The sequence below is a fragment of the Melanotaenia boesemani genome, chromosome 21, assembly GCF_017639745.1.
Source record: "Melanotaenia boesemani isolate fMelBoe1 chromosome 21, fMelBoe1.pri, whole genome shotgun sequence".
Taxonomy (NCBI): Eukaryota; Metazoa; Chordata; class Actinopteri; order Atheriniformes; family Melanotaeniidae; genus Melanotaenia; species Melanotaenia boesemani.
In genome coordinates, this window is record NC_055702.1 from 22,980,938 (window position 1) to 22,995,441 (window position 14,504).

General features: G+C 38.9%; 1 protein-coding gene across 3 annotated transcripts in view; it reads left to right on the forward strand.

Moving 5' to 3' along the window:
- The window catches only part of spata20 (spermatogenesis associated 20), a 57,790-nt gene extending 44,474 nt beyond the window's left edge, over nt 1–13,316 (forward strand). For 2 of the 3 annotated variants that reach the window (XM_041974512.1, XM_041974513.1), the window contains exon 16: nt 12,538–13,316. In XM_041974512.1, coding sequence (XP_041830446.1) covers nt 12,538–12,732 — 195 coding nt within the window. In that variant the 3' untranslated portion in view covers nt 12,733–13,316. The remainder of the gene's footprint in view (nt 1–12,537) is intronic. The other variant, XR_006008966.1, reaches the window with a different exon arrangement.
- The last annotated feature ends 1,188 nt before the right edge of the window (nt 13,317–14,504 follow it).

A 14,504-nucleotide genomic window follows, 5' to 3' on the forward strand; every position in this document is an offset into this window, starting at 1 on the left:
AGTTCAAACTGAGCTTCAGATTGATGAAGCAAGAGGCATATGGGCATATTCACACTGGTGCTGTTTAGCCTGCTTTAAAGAAGCCCGGGTCTGCTTCCACGGATAGTACTGTTTGTTTGGAGTAATGTGAACGCTCATTCACAGTCTGGTGCAGACTGAGACTTGGTTTGCTTAAAACCAAGAGTTTTGGTTCACTTGCACTTGAACCCTGGTGAGGTTTGCTTACAGTATGAAAACAAATGGGCCATCCAGTGAAACAACAAAGTGATGTAGAGCATGTCAAGACTAACTAGCTACCACATTCAGGGTGCATTTAAACCAGAATAGTCCGGGTGACTCGGTTTAATTGGATGGGATATTTCTGAAAGGTTTTGCAACTTTGTTTTTTTTGGTTTGCTTTCACTTTACCAAAGTGCAAGTAGACTAAAACGCCTGAACAATAGCACATAGTCACAACAAAACAGCCACTAACCAAGATGAAGTAGAAGAAACTCAGGCTCTAAACTAAACAGTTTTCAAAGTAAAGGCAGCCTAACCCGGTACTAGCAAGAGTGACATAACATGGACAGTGAGTTCATATTTTAATCATGACAACTTTGCCAAAACTGTCATGTAAAGTTTTTTAAAAAGCTGTTTAAAACTACTGAATAACTACACAGTTTGTGCTGCTACAAACAGTTGGAAGCACTCTGAAGCCAGCATCTCGTTGGCAGTGAAAGGATGGAAAGCAGCTCTGAGCATTTTGTTCATTATCAGTGCCAACTCTAAATTCTCATTTACACTTAGTGGGCGACTCTTTTTCAAGAGCATCCTGCATCAACATTTCTCTAATCTGCATACAGCTACTTTACAAGCGGCTCAGTCAGCACAGACAGCTTGTTTAGATCATTTATCCAAAGAAGAATGGTTTGGATTGTGTTCTGTTGGGTTGCCTGTTCACCTTTCCTGTTCTGGTGAGCATCTCCATCCACCTCACCGTTAAATCCAGCAGCAGTGATACAGCTGTGTTTACTTCTGTCTCCATGGTTCACAAAGTTCTTTCTCTTCATCCTCCTGTCTTAGAACCATCCTCAGGTTCTGATGAGTCAGTACAGACTCATCAGCCATAAAAGACATTGAATAAATTTCTCTGAATAACAGACCCAAATGTAGCTTAGAATTATGTTTGATTTGTCGCTGAATATAAATAACATTTGAAAAAGGTGTTTTAGATTTAGGTTAAATTGACATTGTCTTTTAAAAGACATTGAAACAATAAGCCCTAAAGTATTTTGGCCCAATGTGACAAAAAAACTACAAATTTTTAATATCTTGATATGTGTGGTAATCTAGGCAGCACATACAAAGTAAAATCTTAATTTATTCTGTAGTGTTTTCACTAACCTACATCACTGTATTTAAAACTTATAAACAAATTTAAAACTTAATGTCGACTATACAACTAAGAAAAGCCTAAAAACAACAGAGACAAAGTCCTCCCAGATAGCAGACATATTTGGGCCATATCTGGGCTACTTTTGGCACTTATGGCTTATTTACAGCACTGGCAAGTATTGAGTGGGCTAGAAGAGAACCATATTTCAGTTGCCAGTCTGGCTTGGGTGATGGCAAGTCTGCTGTGGGCCACATGTTGTCCAGATGTCAGTTGTTGGCTTGGACGTGGACACTGATTGACCCCCAAACCATAACGGATTTGCTGCTTTATCTGAGTGTTTTTGTAATCTGAAGCCAGATTTCAGTTTTTATCAAAAAACAGCGAAAACATGACTCATCTGCTGTTTTTTCTGTCAATCGGAGCTGAACTTGTGTCTCTAACAGAGTTTGGCATAAATTAGAAAGCCACAACTCCTTGCTTGGAAAGACTAAAGGCCATTGCATATGTCACAAAACAAAGAAATTAATTAGTTTTCTCCAGATGAAAAAAACAAGAACCAGGGTCATTCTGGCTTGGTTATTTCATATGTCACAAGAAACTTTCAACCTTATATTTAAACCTTAAAACAGTTTACCTGCCTTGTTTGGTATTATTCTTACCAACCCCCCCCCCCCCCCCCCCCCCCTCAAATCCGATTAGGGAAAAAGTTTATTTTTTTTAGTGTGAAAACATCAAACATGTTAAGCTAACCATTTTTACAACTTTTTTTTTTTTTACAACTGGTTTTTACATCAAAATGCAGCAATTTCTCAGGCGGTTTTTGTACAACTATTTACAAAACAATAAACTATCACTATAAGATGCCACACAAATTATTTGTTCTACTCCTCTACACTAGACAGAAAGGACATCACAGGTTGGACATTTCAAGGGCATTAGTCCTTCTTTCCACCAGGAGGCAGTGCTATAATCTGCCTTTGGTGGATTTTGGTCACTCCTACAACTTACCCTCTTCCTTAGCAACCAAATATGTCATGTTGTCATATAATTTTTTGATTGGTTGACACCACATGAGAAAAAAGGTCTACCGAGATCTTTCGAAAAAAGCTGCAACAACTTCCAAACTAGAGCTAAGAGCCAAATGTAGTCATTTTTTGTTCTCTGCAACATGACAAGAACAAATATTTCTGTTTTTGTGGAGTGTGTAACATCCTTTGGTGGAAGCTCCTTTTATACCCAGTCCTGACACCCTTACCAAATCTGCTGATTGTACAGTCTTACTGAACAGTGTTCCCTGTATGTTCTAAAAACTTTTCTGTCATTCTTAGACTCAAATGGTAAAATTGTTCATATTTTCTAAATACAATGAAGTTGGTGGACAAAGAGATTTAGAATAATTTCCTTTTGGACTTGTGTACCCAACATTTCTGAACATAGAACATTGAAATGTTTTTTTAAAAAAATAAGACAACATATGGGTACCAATACGATAGCATATATCCTCAAATTCAGTTCTATTGGACAGATTTTCTTCAGTGTCACGTAACAGCCCATATCTTTTCACTGTCTGTGACATTATACCCAGTTTCTCTATAGACACCCAAGTTCATGGTCTTGTTGCTCGCTGTACAGCAGAGAGCTAATGAAACACCCTGATGGAGTCCAGCAGTCTTTAATTTCACACTTTAAGAGAGTTGTTAGTGGTGCTCAGGGGTCACTACAGTTCATCTGTCTTTCAGCAGAGTTGAAGTGTTATAATTAACTGTATCAGGAAAAAGGTATCTGGCAAGGACTTTATTTATTCTGGAGTAAATCAATCTTTGTACATTTGCATTGTTAAGGTACAAGATAAAGTGTTGAAGTATAAGTAAAAACCACCAAATGCAATGTGTAATCACTGGTGAAGCCTAAGGGCTAAGGACTGTCCCCAGTAAAATGTCCCGTTTAATTAAACATGTAATAAGGTGATTTACGGCACATAGAGTTGCTTACCCCTTATCAGAGTGCTTCCACCACCCCCTGAAGCACCATGACGCACTCTTTGGATCGTCTTTTACTCTGAAACATAAGCTTTACGTCATAAACAGAGGCACGGGCACCAAGCCATCAGGTGAGAGAGGGTCTTACATGATACTTGACACCATGGATGATGAGACGTTTATCTTGGAGTTGGAAAATAGCAGCATTTTGTTCGACACCACACATCCCTACTACATAGAAATAAAGAACAAGCACGTGAAACCCAGTCGGACTGGCTAATTAGCCTATTGCTGGTTTATGTGCGATGTTGCAATTCTCATGTGATCGAGTGAACTGAAGAATCCAACCGAGGCAGAGGCGCTTTGCTCTGAAACGCATCTGGTGTGACAGGGTGCCAGGCGGAAAGCTCGGCGGTGCCACTCTGCAGCATTTCCTCAGCCCTACCACGTTTGGTGGAACAGAGGGGTTAGATTTAGTTAGAAAACCACTGTGACCCAAATACAAGGTAAATAGATAAATAAACAAGGCTAAGCTGACATTAGTTGTCCCTCTCATGGATCCTGCTGTGATGGCCAATTACCAGACTGTAAGAACACACGGCCACAACTGGTCCTCCAACTTGGCTCCATTCTTATCCTCCCCTTTATCCCTTATCCTCTATGGAAACCTTACATAGAGCACATTGCTTTGTAAGGGCTAAAATATGCAAGCGAATGCCCGAGTATTATCACAGTTTAGATGTGAATTCATGCACAAGATCCCTTAAAAAGGCTGAGCCTGATGTTTTTACAGTATCCCAGAAAGACTTTGAATTTGAGAAATACTCGTCAGTTCTGTAACCCAACATCTCTTCTAAATGATTTCCTTGGTAAAATGCTTGGTAAAGTCTTTTAGCTGAGTTTCTCCCTGCATGTTAAGATTGATGCTTCCTAGCATGTGCAAAGAACTTTTCTACTCCATGGCTCCCATGAAGATGAGGCCAAATGAAGCAATTAACTGAAACAAAAGTTAATTAGCTCGACTCGCGTGTTTGTTGTCGGCTTTTTGCTTAGCAACTATAATCTTGACAAGTAAAACAAGAAGGCAGCTACAGCTTTTATCACCCTGTGAGGTTTAATTTACCCACAACATATCAGAAGCTAACAGAGAAGGACCCTAACCAGCTAAAAGTAAGTGATTTACAAACCTTTAACCAAGTGATCTTGCTAACTCTGGTATGCTTTTGAACTCAACTGAAGGTTTGCAAGTAACTTTTTTTCAAAAGTTCGCTCTCCCTCACAAGAAACCCTGAAGTAACGTCAGTCGGTATCAGGATTTGAACAATTTGAACAAGACAAAGGCATGCTGAGTAAGGCATATTCCAGTGATTAACACGTCTGCCACACACACTCTGGTATACATTGAGCTCCAATTTATGATGTAGACGGGACGTCACATAAAACCCACCTATTTATTTGTCTTCAACATATTCCTGCTGGTGTTCTGAAATGTCAACTTCCCTTTGTAGAAGTCCATCAGAAGATTTACATAGTTCATAACAAATATATCCGGTTTCAGTCAAGGCGTCTGGCCTTGTCCTTGCAAACCCGATATGTCAGATTTGATCACCATAGCATTTTAACTTGATGTGACTTTTACGACATTAACAGATGAGAGTTCCCTTTTTATCTTAAACGCAACATAAGCTGATGAAGTATGTCGTAGGTGTCAGGGCCTGATTGAAGAGAGAGGCTGTTAATTCTTCTCAGACACTGAGGCGTCCTCACATCTCACTGCCGACACCGCTGATTTAGTGAAGAGGTTCTTGTAGAGACTGTCAGCATCTGAGAACTGATGTCCTGTGAGACAAAGGACAGAGCGCAGTGCTAGAACACACTCCAGTACTCATTCATACTCACTTTGAGCAGCAAACAAGCAGGCATGCGTGTGCATGTTGTATTTTTCAGCCATTAGTCAATTTGTTTTTCTAATAGGATTTACATAAGAGCAGATTTTTTGACATTTTAAAGTGTTTAATCTTTTCCTCAGCAGCATGGATTAATGTTTCATTCAGTACTTAAATGTCACTGAACATGAGTCTTTTCAAAGCTGACATGAAGTAATTTACTTTTTATGTTACATGTGTGTGCTGTATGTTCATGATATGATTGCCTCAAGACCATAAAAAGCTGTTGCATATTTTATTCCAGTGTCGTTAATCCTTTTAAAATCCCTGAATTTGTAACATTACTGTAAACGATGTGATCTTTCTGGATCTGACCAAATATTTGCAATAATTTTTATATGAACATCTCAGTATTTAATTCAGTGTATATAAAACAGTAAAAAGTTTAACAGTAAAACAGAAAAAAAGAAAGTTTTTCCAGTTTTTATTGCAATTTAAGTTGTTCAAGTCCAATGATTAGCGCGAAAGGTACAAAGGTGAGTGGACTACTGAAGACTGGAAGGAGTTATGGACTGATGAATCTTTGGTTCATCACGCAGGATCTTTGTACGAGTCGAGTAGATGAAGAGATGGTTCTACAGTGTGGCATCAGTTGTCAAACATGGAGGAGGAAGTGTGATGGTCTGGGGCTGTTTTGCTGGATCCAGGGTTGGTGACTTGTACAGCATGAGAGGCATACTGAACCAACTGGACAGTGTACCAGTTCATACTGAAAACTGGTTTTTAAATTTTGTAATTCTATAAATAGCCTAAATAACATTGGAAGTGTGGTGCAGCAGGAAACTGTTTGACAGGGGACCCTTTTCACTGCTGCACTACTCAAACATTCATGCAGCAGAGCAGCTGTGTTACTGGAGATGTTGAGTGGTGAAAATAAACAGAGAAAGTGAAGCTGCAGAAGACAAAAGAAAGGGAGCTTTATCTGTTGTGTGGAGATACTTTGGTTTAAAAGTTTGCACGTGGACCAAACATCTTCTGCTTCTGAGCTAAAGTTGTTGAGGCAGTGATATGGGCAATATACTGCTCCACCTTACCCACACATGCTTTCGAGTACCCACAATGTATGAAACCAAGACTGACCCTCCATTTCTCAGGTAAAACCTAAAAAGATGGAGGACACTTTAATCAGATGTAACATGTAGATTAGTTTGGTAGAGGTAAAAAAAAAAAAAAAAGCTGTGGATCAAGATAACCAACACCATCATAATCCACACAGCCAAAGACCTGCTTCTGCAATGTACTGAGAAAGATGGATTCAGGGTCAAAATCAAGACACTGGATCCAAGATATTGTGGACATGAAACGTTGAATTGTACAATGTACAAATCTTATGATGGTGGAATAGGCTATTCTAAGGCAGTAATTCTTCAGAGGGAAATGTGGTTAACACTCAGGCATCCATTGGAAAAAAAAACATACAAATAATACCAATACGGTGAAACAAGTATATTTTTGAAAATACTGTGATATATAGTAATAATATAACACATATATAATAATATAAAGTCATACCGCTCAGCATTTGTTTGTGGAGTTTTCAGTAATGATCTCAGAGAAGCAATTGTTGCCGCTCATCTATCTGGGACATGTTAAAAGGTCATTTCCAAGCAGTCAGTCAGTGGGAAAAATCATCCATAAATAGAAAACACTGGAGACAGCTGCCAATCCTCCCTGCACGTTCAGCCCAAGTTCAGACCATACAGCTCAGAAAAAAATCATTTCACACACCCATTCTGTAATTTATCTTTTTTTTCTCTCAGTAATTACAACATGTGCTACTTTTTGTCTAAGGTTATACTTCTGCTATATGTTATGTCCTGATCTGTAAAACCTTTTATCAATATTTGGGGTTCATGTTTCTGTCTGCCTGTGGACAACTTTTGCTGGCACATGATCCCATCTTTGAGTACTAAATACTAAAGGAAATCTGGTAGGTACTCCACTTCAGTTTCTCTTTTTTTCTCCTCTTTTAGTTCTTTTCCTGCTCAGTTTTTCTTACTCAACTCCCATTCAGTGATATCTCCATTACCACTGTTGCTTCTGGTAAAAACTCAGATGGCTGAATGAATCTGATGGTGAACTATGTGTCCGTCTGATGAAATGAGGAGCACCTGTCTCCTGCTGCAGCAACATCCTCTGTATGGAGCTAGGACAGGGACATAGGTGTTGTATTTGAAACTGTAATAAGTGCAGGTACAAGTCAAATCTACAAGTATAGATTAATTCTCCAGGTCACGCAAAAACAAGTCAACAAGTAAAAATGACAAGTACATTTGAAAAATCAGAAAATACATGTAATTTGAACAAGTCAGAAAATACAATTAAAGTTGACAAGTCAAATTTTATGATACCTTTCCCTGCATTAGATGGTCACTGTCTGAGTATTATATTAAAAAGAAATCAATTCAAGTGCCCTATTCTTTATAAGCAGTTCAATAAAGAACAGAAGTGTTTTTCTAGGGATTCACTTCAGCAGTTTCCATAAAACCAAACCAAACAGGTCATAAAATACAAGTCATTCTTACAAGTCACACAAAAAAAACAAGTCATTTTTACAAGTCAGAAAATACAAGTAAATTTGACAAGTCAAATACAAGTCATTCTTACAAGTCACACAAAAAACAAGTAATTCTTACAAGTCAGGAAAAACAAGTAAATTTGACAAGTCAAATACAAGTCATTCTTACAAGTCACAAAAAAACAAGTAATTCTTACAAGTCAGGAAATACAAGTAAATTTGACAAGTCAAATACAAGTCATTCTTAGAAGTCACACAAAAAAAAAACAAGTAATTCTTACAAGTCAGGAAATACAAGTAAATTTGACAAGTCAAATACAAGTCATTCTTACAAGTCACAAAAAAACAAATAATTCTTACAAGTCAGGAAATACAAGTAAATTTGACAAGTCAAATACAAGTCATTCTTAAAAGTCACAAAAAAAAACAAGTAATTCTCACAAGTCACAAAAACAGGTTATTTTCACAAGTCATAAAATATATTTAGGACAAATGTTTTGTACTTACAAAACTGACTTATATTTACTGACTTGTATTTTCTGACTTGCACAATCAATTCATGTTGGTAGATTTGATATGTACCTGAACCTGTTATTACACTTACAAATAGAGAAATAAAAGTTACTAAACTTATGTCCCTGTCCTAGCTCCATATGTCTGCAGCCAGATTTTATGTCCAACAGTGAATGTGTGTGTCCATAACTGTTCAGATGCCAGGTTGTTATGATGACAGCAGGCTCTTTCATGATGCAGAAAGTAGATTGCCTCATGCTCTGCTACAGCAGCACATCCACAGTCACTGCCATCACTCTTCCTCAGGTATGACAGCAGATCTTAAAAGTGTGTTTAGTGTGTTTTCCATTTCTCTACCTCGCTGACAGAAGGTCAGCCAGACAGCAGCGTCCATGCTAGCCGGGTCCTAAGTTAAAATGATTCCTAAAGTCAGGTTTTTGTGAGTTCCTGTCAGCACAGGTACACAGTGTTCTTTTAAAGTGTCTGAGCTGAATGGGTTTGGCAGAGTGGGAGGGAGCTGTCAGCGCAGGGACATTCAACGGGTGGGAGTTGTGTGTGTCCATGTGTGTTTGTATCAGGGGTGCCCAGTATGAGGGAATTAACCCTGTGGGAGTTTGACTATTCTCTCATGTGAAGCCAACTGTGCTGTCTACTGCAGCTCCACACACACAGACTCTGTGTGTGGATGCAAGACAACACACTTTCACTTCATACATCTTGTGTATACATTCGCACATAATCTGTCTTTCTGTCTGTCTCTATTGCTCTCAGTCTCTATCACTCTCTCTCTCACACACACACACACACTCTACAGACTGCAGCATGACCTTTAAGTTGAGGGCACGTGGCTGGATGGGTACTGGACCTGGGGAGAGTTGGCATGAAGCTGACAGCAAAAAGAAGTCAAGACAGAGAGGAAAATGTTCAGCTTGGCAGGGAAATCCTCCTGTCTCCATGGCAACAGTCACACCATTATGCTCTCATTCCATCACACTCTTTACCGGTCTTCCCCCGTCTGTACGTGTGTTTTTTAATGTCTAAAAATGTTTCTGTTTAGTTTGCGCTCTAAGCTCTACATAACAGCTTTACTGAATAAGATGAAGATGAACGGCATCACAGTTTATTAGTTTAAGTAACAGAATTCATCACTAGTGATGAGACAGCCCCTCATTAACAGGAGATGAGCCCTAGTAGCTTCATGGCATTAAACATGCAGATGGCTACCAGAACAGATGAGCATCTAAATGGCTACGAGGACCCCACCTGGGACCCTCCGAGACAGGATGGAGGGGCTGCAGACAGTTTTGTATGGTGGCTGACTGGGACCTGTGTGTCTCCTCTAATGGATGACTTAATATGATGACTAACCAAAGATTCAGGGTTAAGACAAAATTAGGTTCAAATTAAGGTTGAACTGGGGATCCAGAGTCAATAAGAAGTTCTGTTTTTTAGACACATAAGCCTTCAAATGATTTGATGCAAAAAGAACCAGAGCCCGACCAATATGGATTTTTTAAAGGCCGATTCTGATATTTAGCAGAAAAAAATTATGATAACTGATTAATTAAAAAAATGTATATAAATAAAACAACTTTATTTTGTTTTATTTTAAATTTACATTGTGAATTTTTGCTTTCTACGGAGCGTGCATTAATATAGCTACAAATTGTTCTAATGAATTTATCTTTAGATTTAGGCCATAGATGTATTCTATAAGCAATATAATAAGTAAAATTACTGGCAAAACATCATTTATGCAGCCCTCTGATGCTCTTTAATGTTAAATCAGATTTTCTCTATTCAGTTGTTTTGTTTTTTTTGCCATCAAATCACAACTCATATGAATCTAACTAAAATTCAGAGCTGTTTTTCTCACACGTCAAAACATGTCATCTTGAACAGGGTTGCATTTTAAACATTTTAAATGTACACTTACGTTATTTCTGCAGTTACCTGCTGGTTTTGAAGCTGTTAGCTAAAGCTATGCTGGGTTGGCAAAACCACAGCAATGTTATTGCTAACATAGACAGGGAGAAACTTAAGCTAGATTAGCACAACTTTAGCAATGCAACTTTAAAAAAAAAAGCATTACCGACGCAATGAAGCACTAAAACTGGAGACATAACACAGATAAAAAAAATAAAATCTGAGCTCTATCTAGTGGACAAATGGTGCAATGACATTCTGCACGGCTCTGACTCTTCACAACAATGACTGTTTTAGGATTAATTTAGAATATATCCACATTTAATCGGCAAAACACAGAAACACGGAGTAGGTGTATAAACACCTACACCATCTAATAGTCTAGGGGACTCAGTTCAGTTGGGTGGGGAATTTACTAAATATTTAGCACCCTTTGGTTTGGTTTGCTTTCACACTGCCCTTTACTCAGAGGCCTGTACTACGAAGTGGATTTTCTCTTATTGGGGTAACTTCAGGGTTATTTCTGGGTTTTCTGGACTACGACGCTGGTTCACTTCTTACCAAGCTGTATCACCACAGCAACAGACGCAGAACGGCTAACCTGTTCCAGAGCAAGTTATGTTCTGGATAAGAGATCAGCGAGTATAAAAGCGATCTCATTAAAAATGGCCTGCCCATTTTTAGAAGATCCCATTGACGTTGGTGCACGGATAGTTAGAGGAGCGCTTAGGAGAGAAAGAGTCTTTAGGGACAGATCCAATGCGTTGGACTTTCCTGATGACATACTGTTTCAAAGGTAGAGATTTTCAACAAATGGGCTGAGATACATATGTCAGCTGTTGGAGCCGTCTGTAGCAAACGTGACCCATCGTAGTGGGGCGCTTACTGTCCCGCAGACAGTGTGCATCGCATTGAGGTTTTTTTTGCCACAGGTAGGCTGATCAGTCTGTCAAATTGATCCATATATGGGCTAAAATCACAAGTTGTCAGTGGGTCTCAGAAACTGTACATCCTCTGTTCGTACACCTTCACCCCGGGTGATGAAAATCATGGTTGCACTGATTTAGTCCTTTTAAGTCCTTTGAGCTCCACTGAGGTTGCTTCTAAAATGGAGGTTAATAATAGTGATAATTCTTTTTCACATATGACATAAGTACAGAAACATTGAGTTATGGAACGCACAACTATCCGTGCATTCATGGAGGAATTGATATTCCAAAATATAACGCACTCACATGGAAGCGGCTCCTTTGTAAGAACTGAGGAAATATGACATAAATAAAGCATTCCCAGAAATGTTTGTGCTGTAATACAGTGATATGAGTGCTGTCAGTTTATAATGTCCCATTAATTAATATTGGATAACCTGACGAACTTAGGCATTAACGGAGTCGCAATTTTCTACCAGCATTCCTTCCTGGCTTTTGCTGCAGCAACAGTGTTGCTTTTAGCCTAATTATATTTTTAAATTCTTTGTATTTTTAAAGAATAATAGTCTGCTATTTAATGGTAAAATACACTGCTCTGCAGGGTTTGTCCATGTTTGCGATTGGTCAGACCCTCCAAACACCACCCCTTTTATGTGAACGTGCACTAATCTTAATTGGAAAACCCGGGGTTGAGTTACTGAGTTAATAACCAGCTTCGTAGTACAACTTATCCAGATCCTGAATGTCTGGGTAAGTCAACCCAGGTAACGGAGAGAAATCCGGGGTATGTTAATCACGCTTCGTAGTACAGGCCCCAGGTGGACCAAACCTCCTGAACAACTTGTGTAGTTACAGTTTAGAGATAGAAATATTGGATATAATTTCTTTTGTAATAAGTGTTACGTCCATAATAATAAGAAATATCTATAATCCTTAAATTAAGTCTCCATTAGGGCTTTTATGGATAATTAATCTTCTTACAGGTGCTCCTGATGATCGTCTTCTTTTTTTTTATGGATATAAGAGGAGCCTTATACCCATCAAGCTTTTCTTTTAGCAAAGCAAATTTGTTATGCACAACACAGCAGCCAGACCATCATTCTGCTGGCATGATGCTGGACAGGACAAGTTTAAAAAAAAACAAAAAAAAAAGGAAGGGATATAAACACAATCGATGACCGAAATCGTTGTTTGCTAAAAACTGCTTGCCGCAATGTTGGTATTTATTTTTAAATTTTAGACCTAACACTCACGTCTAATCCCTTCAGTTTTGTATTTGACCTTGGCTTTATAGCCAACCTCCTGGCATTTACTTTCCCCTCCTCTCATTTTTTTTTGTCCTCCCTGGCAGGTTTTGATGCTCACTGATGGGAATCCAGAGAGTTTCCTATGCCAGCGACTGCCCGTCCTCTCCTCCATGGTCCAGCTGGGTGGTGTCGCCACCGCCTACGTCTGCCAGGACTTCACATGCTCTCTTCCTGTGACAGACCCCCAGGAGCTACGTCGGCTACTCCTGGATGGGACTATGGACATGCAAACACAATGACACCTGAAGTACCAGTGGATGTTGGTAGACTGGCTCATTTCTGCTGTTTCTGGCTTCAACCTGAATGAATCCCAATGCTTTAAAAGCTACCAAGCTCTGCTGATTAAAGTAGGCCATCATTCCAAAGCTACAGCCTATTCTGTATAGCGGGTGTTCACCCCTATGTACATAACATGAAGTGGTGGTCAACCTAGGTCATTATAGAACAAAGCATATGTGGCAAACATGTTCTTGATTGCTGGAAAATGTCTTCTGTTAACTTTTTTCCTTCGAATTGTATAAATGATGAAACTGGCTTCCTCCTCTCAGGAATAGCCTGCCAAGGTATTTATTCTATTTCTATTTAGCAGATGCTTTTCTCCAAAGCGAATTACATCAGGTGTTAATATTTGTCCCATGTGGGTTGGAACTCAGGTCTCCCTTACTGGGAAATGGGTGCCCTTCTAACTAAGCTGTCCAGCTGCCAGTTTAAAAGATTTGTCAATAAAAGTCGCATTTGCCAACATTTCTTTAAGATCACAAATAATTTTACTTCAGTTGGTTAGGTTTAGTTTCTGCTATGTGGCTATCATGGGGTGATAAAAGCTGACCAACCTGGCCAATCACAGAGAACCACAACTAGCCAGTCACTTGTTCGCAACCACACACAAAAAAACTGAATAACTAAACATCCATGCCTAGCCCTGGGGCTGTAACATAAAGAACTTATAGACCTCCAAGCTTTTAAACGTGTAGAAACTGGTTGCAGAACCAGAAAATTCATGATATTGGGAAACAGAACAAATAGAAGTTTCTGTTATTCAAAGCTTAAATCTTTTTTGGATAGTTTATGTGGCTCTGTCATCACATAGCTCAACTTTTTAAGGTATCTAGGTTTATACACTACCACCTCAGACATCTTTCTTTTAATAATATTAGCTATTTCAGTTTGTTTGACCACCACTTCATTGTCCAAATGGAAAAGTCATGTGAGCAGCTATATATGACCTCAGCTATCGGCTCCAGATTTATGTCACAAGACGTCTGAAGACTGTTTATTAATGGAGATGAGTTGAAAATCAGGCATTAAAACATTAAAATACGCACAGCAGCAGCCAGCGGCTGAAAACATGCAGCACTTGTAGCAAATGTCCTGACTCGACTGTTAGCCCAAAAGTGAACCTCAGACTCCTAATAGAGCAAAAACTAAAAGCATCAAGATGAAGTGCAGACGACCCGAGCTGCCCTGTTGTCCCGTCCCAGCATTGTTCCAGCTTCCTTCATATCACATGGATCTGTGTTTTAGTTTGTACAAGAAAAGATTGTTTTGCAGGTTTGTATTTATTTAAAAAAGCCACCAGCTCTAATTTCTTTATTTGACTTGCCTCAGATTCATCACAATGATCAGTCTCCTGTGAATTTAATCTTTAGGATTACAGATCAGAAACACAGCATGAACATGTACAAGTGTGAATAATAAATCTATTTCACTTACAAGCATTGTTTATGTGATATTTGTGATATTTTTATAAGGACTTTTCTGGTTTCTTTGAAGTCGTTGGTATCCTTCAGACACTGTTATTCTTCTCAAACTTTAAGAAAAAGCAGAATAAGTGACATTTGATATTTTTTAGGGTGTCTTTGTAGTGTGTGCAATCTGGCTCTCGAGTGTATGTGTCCCAGCAGTATGCCATCATCTTCTTCTCAAATATTTACTTCTCATGAAGAAAATAAAACAAAACTGTGTTCTTTTCCTCCTCTTTTCCCCGTGCAAACTGGAGGAAGGAAATGAT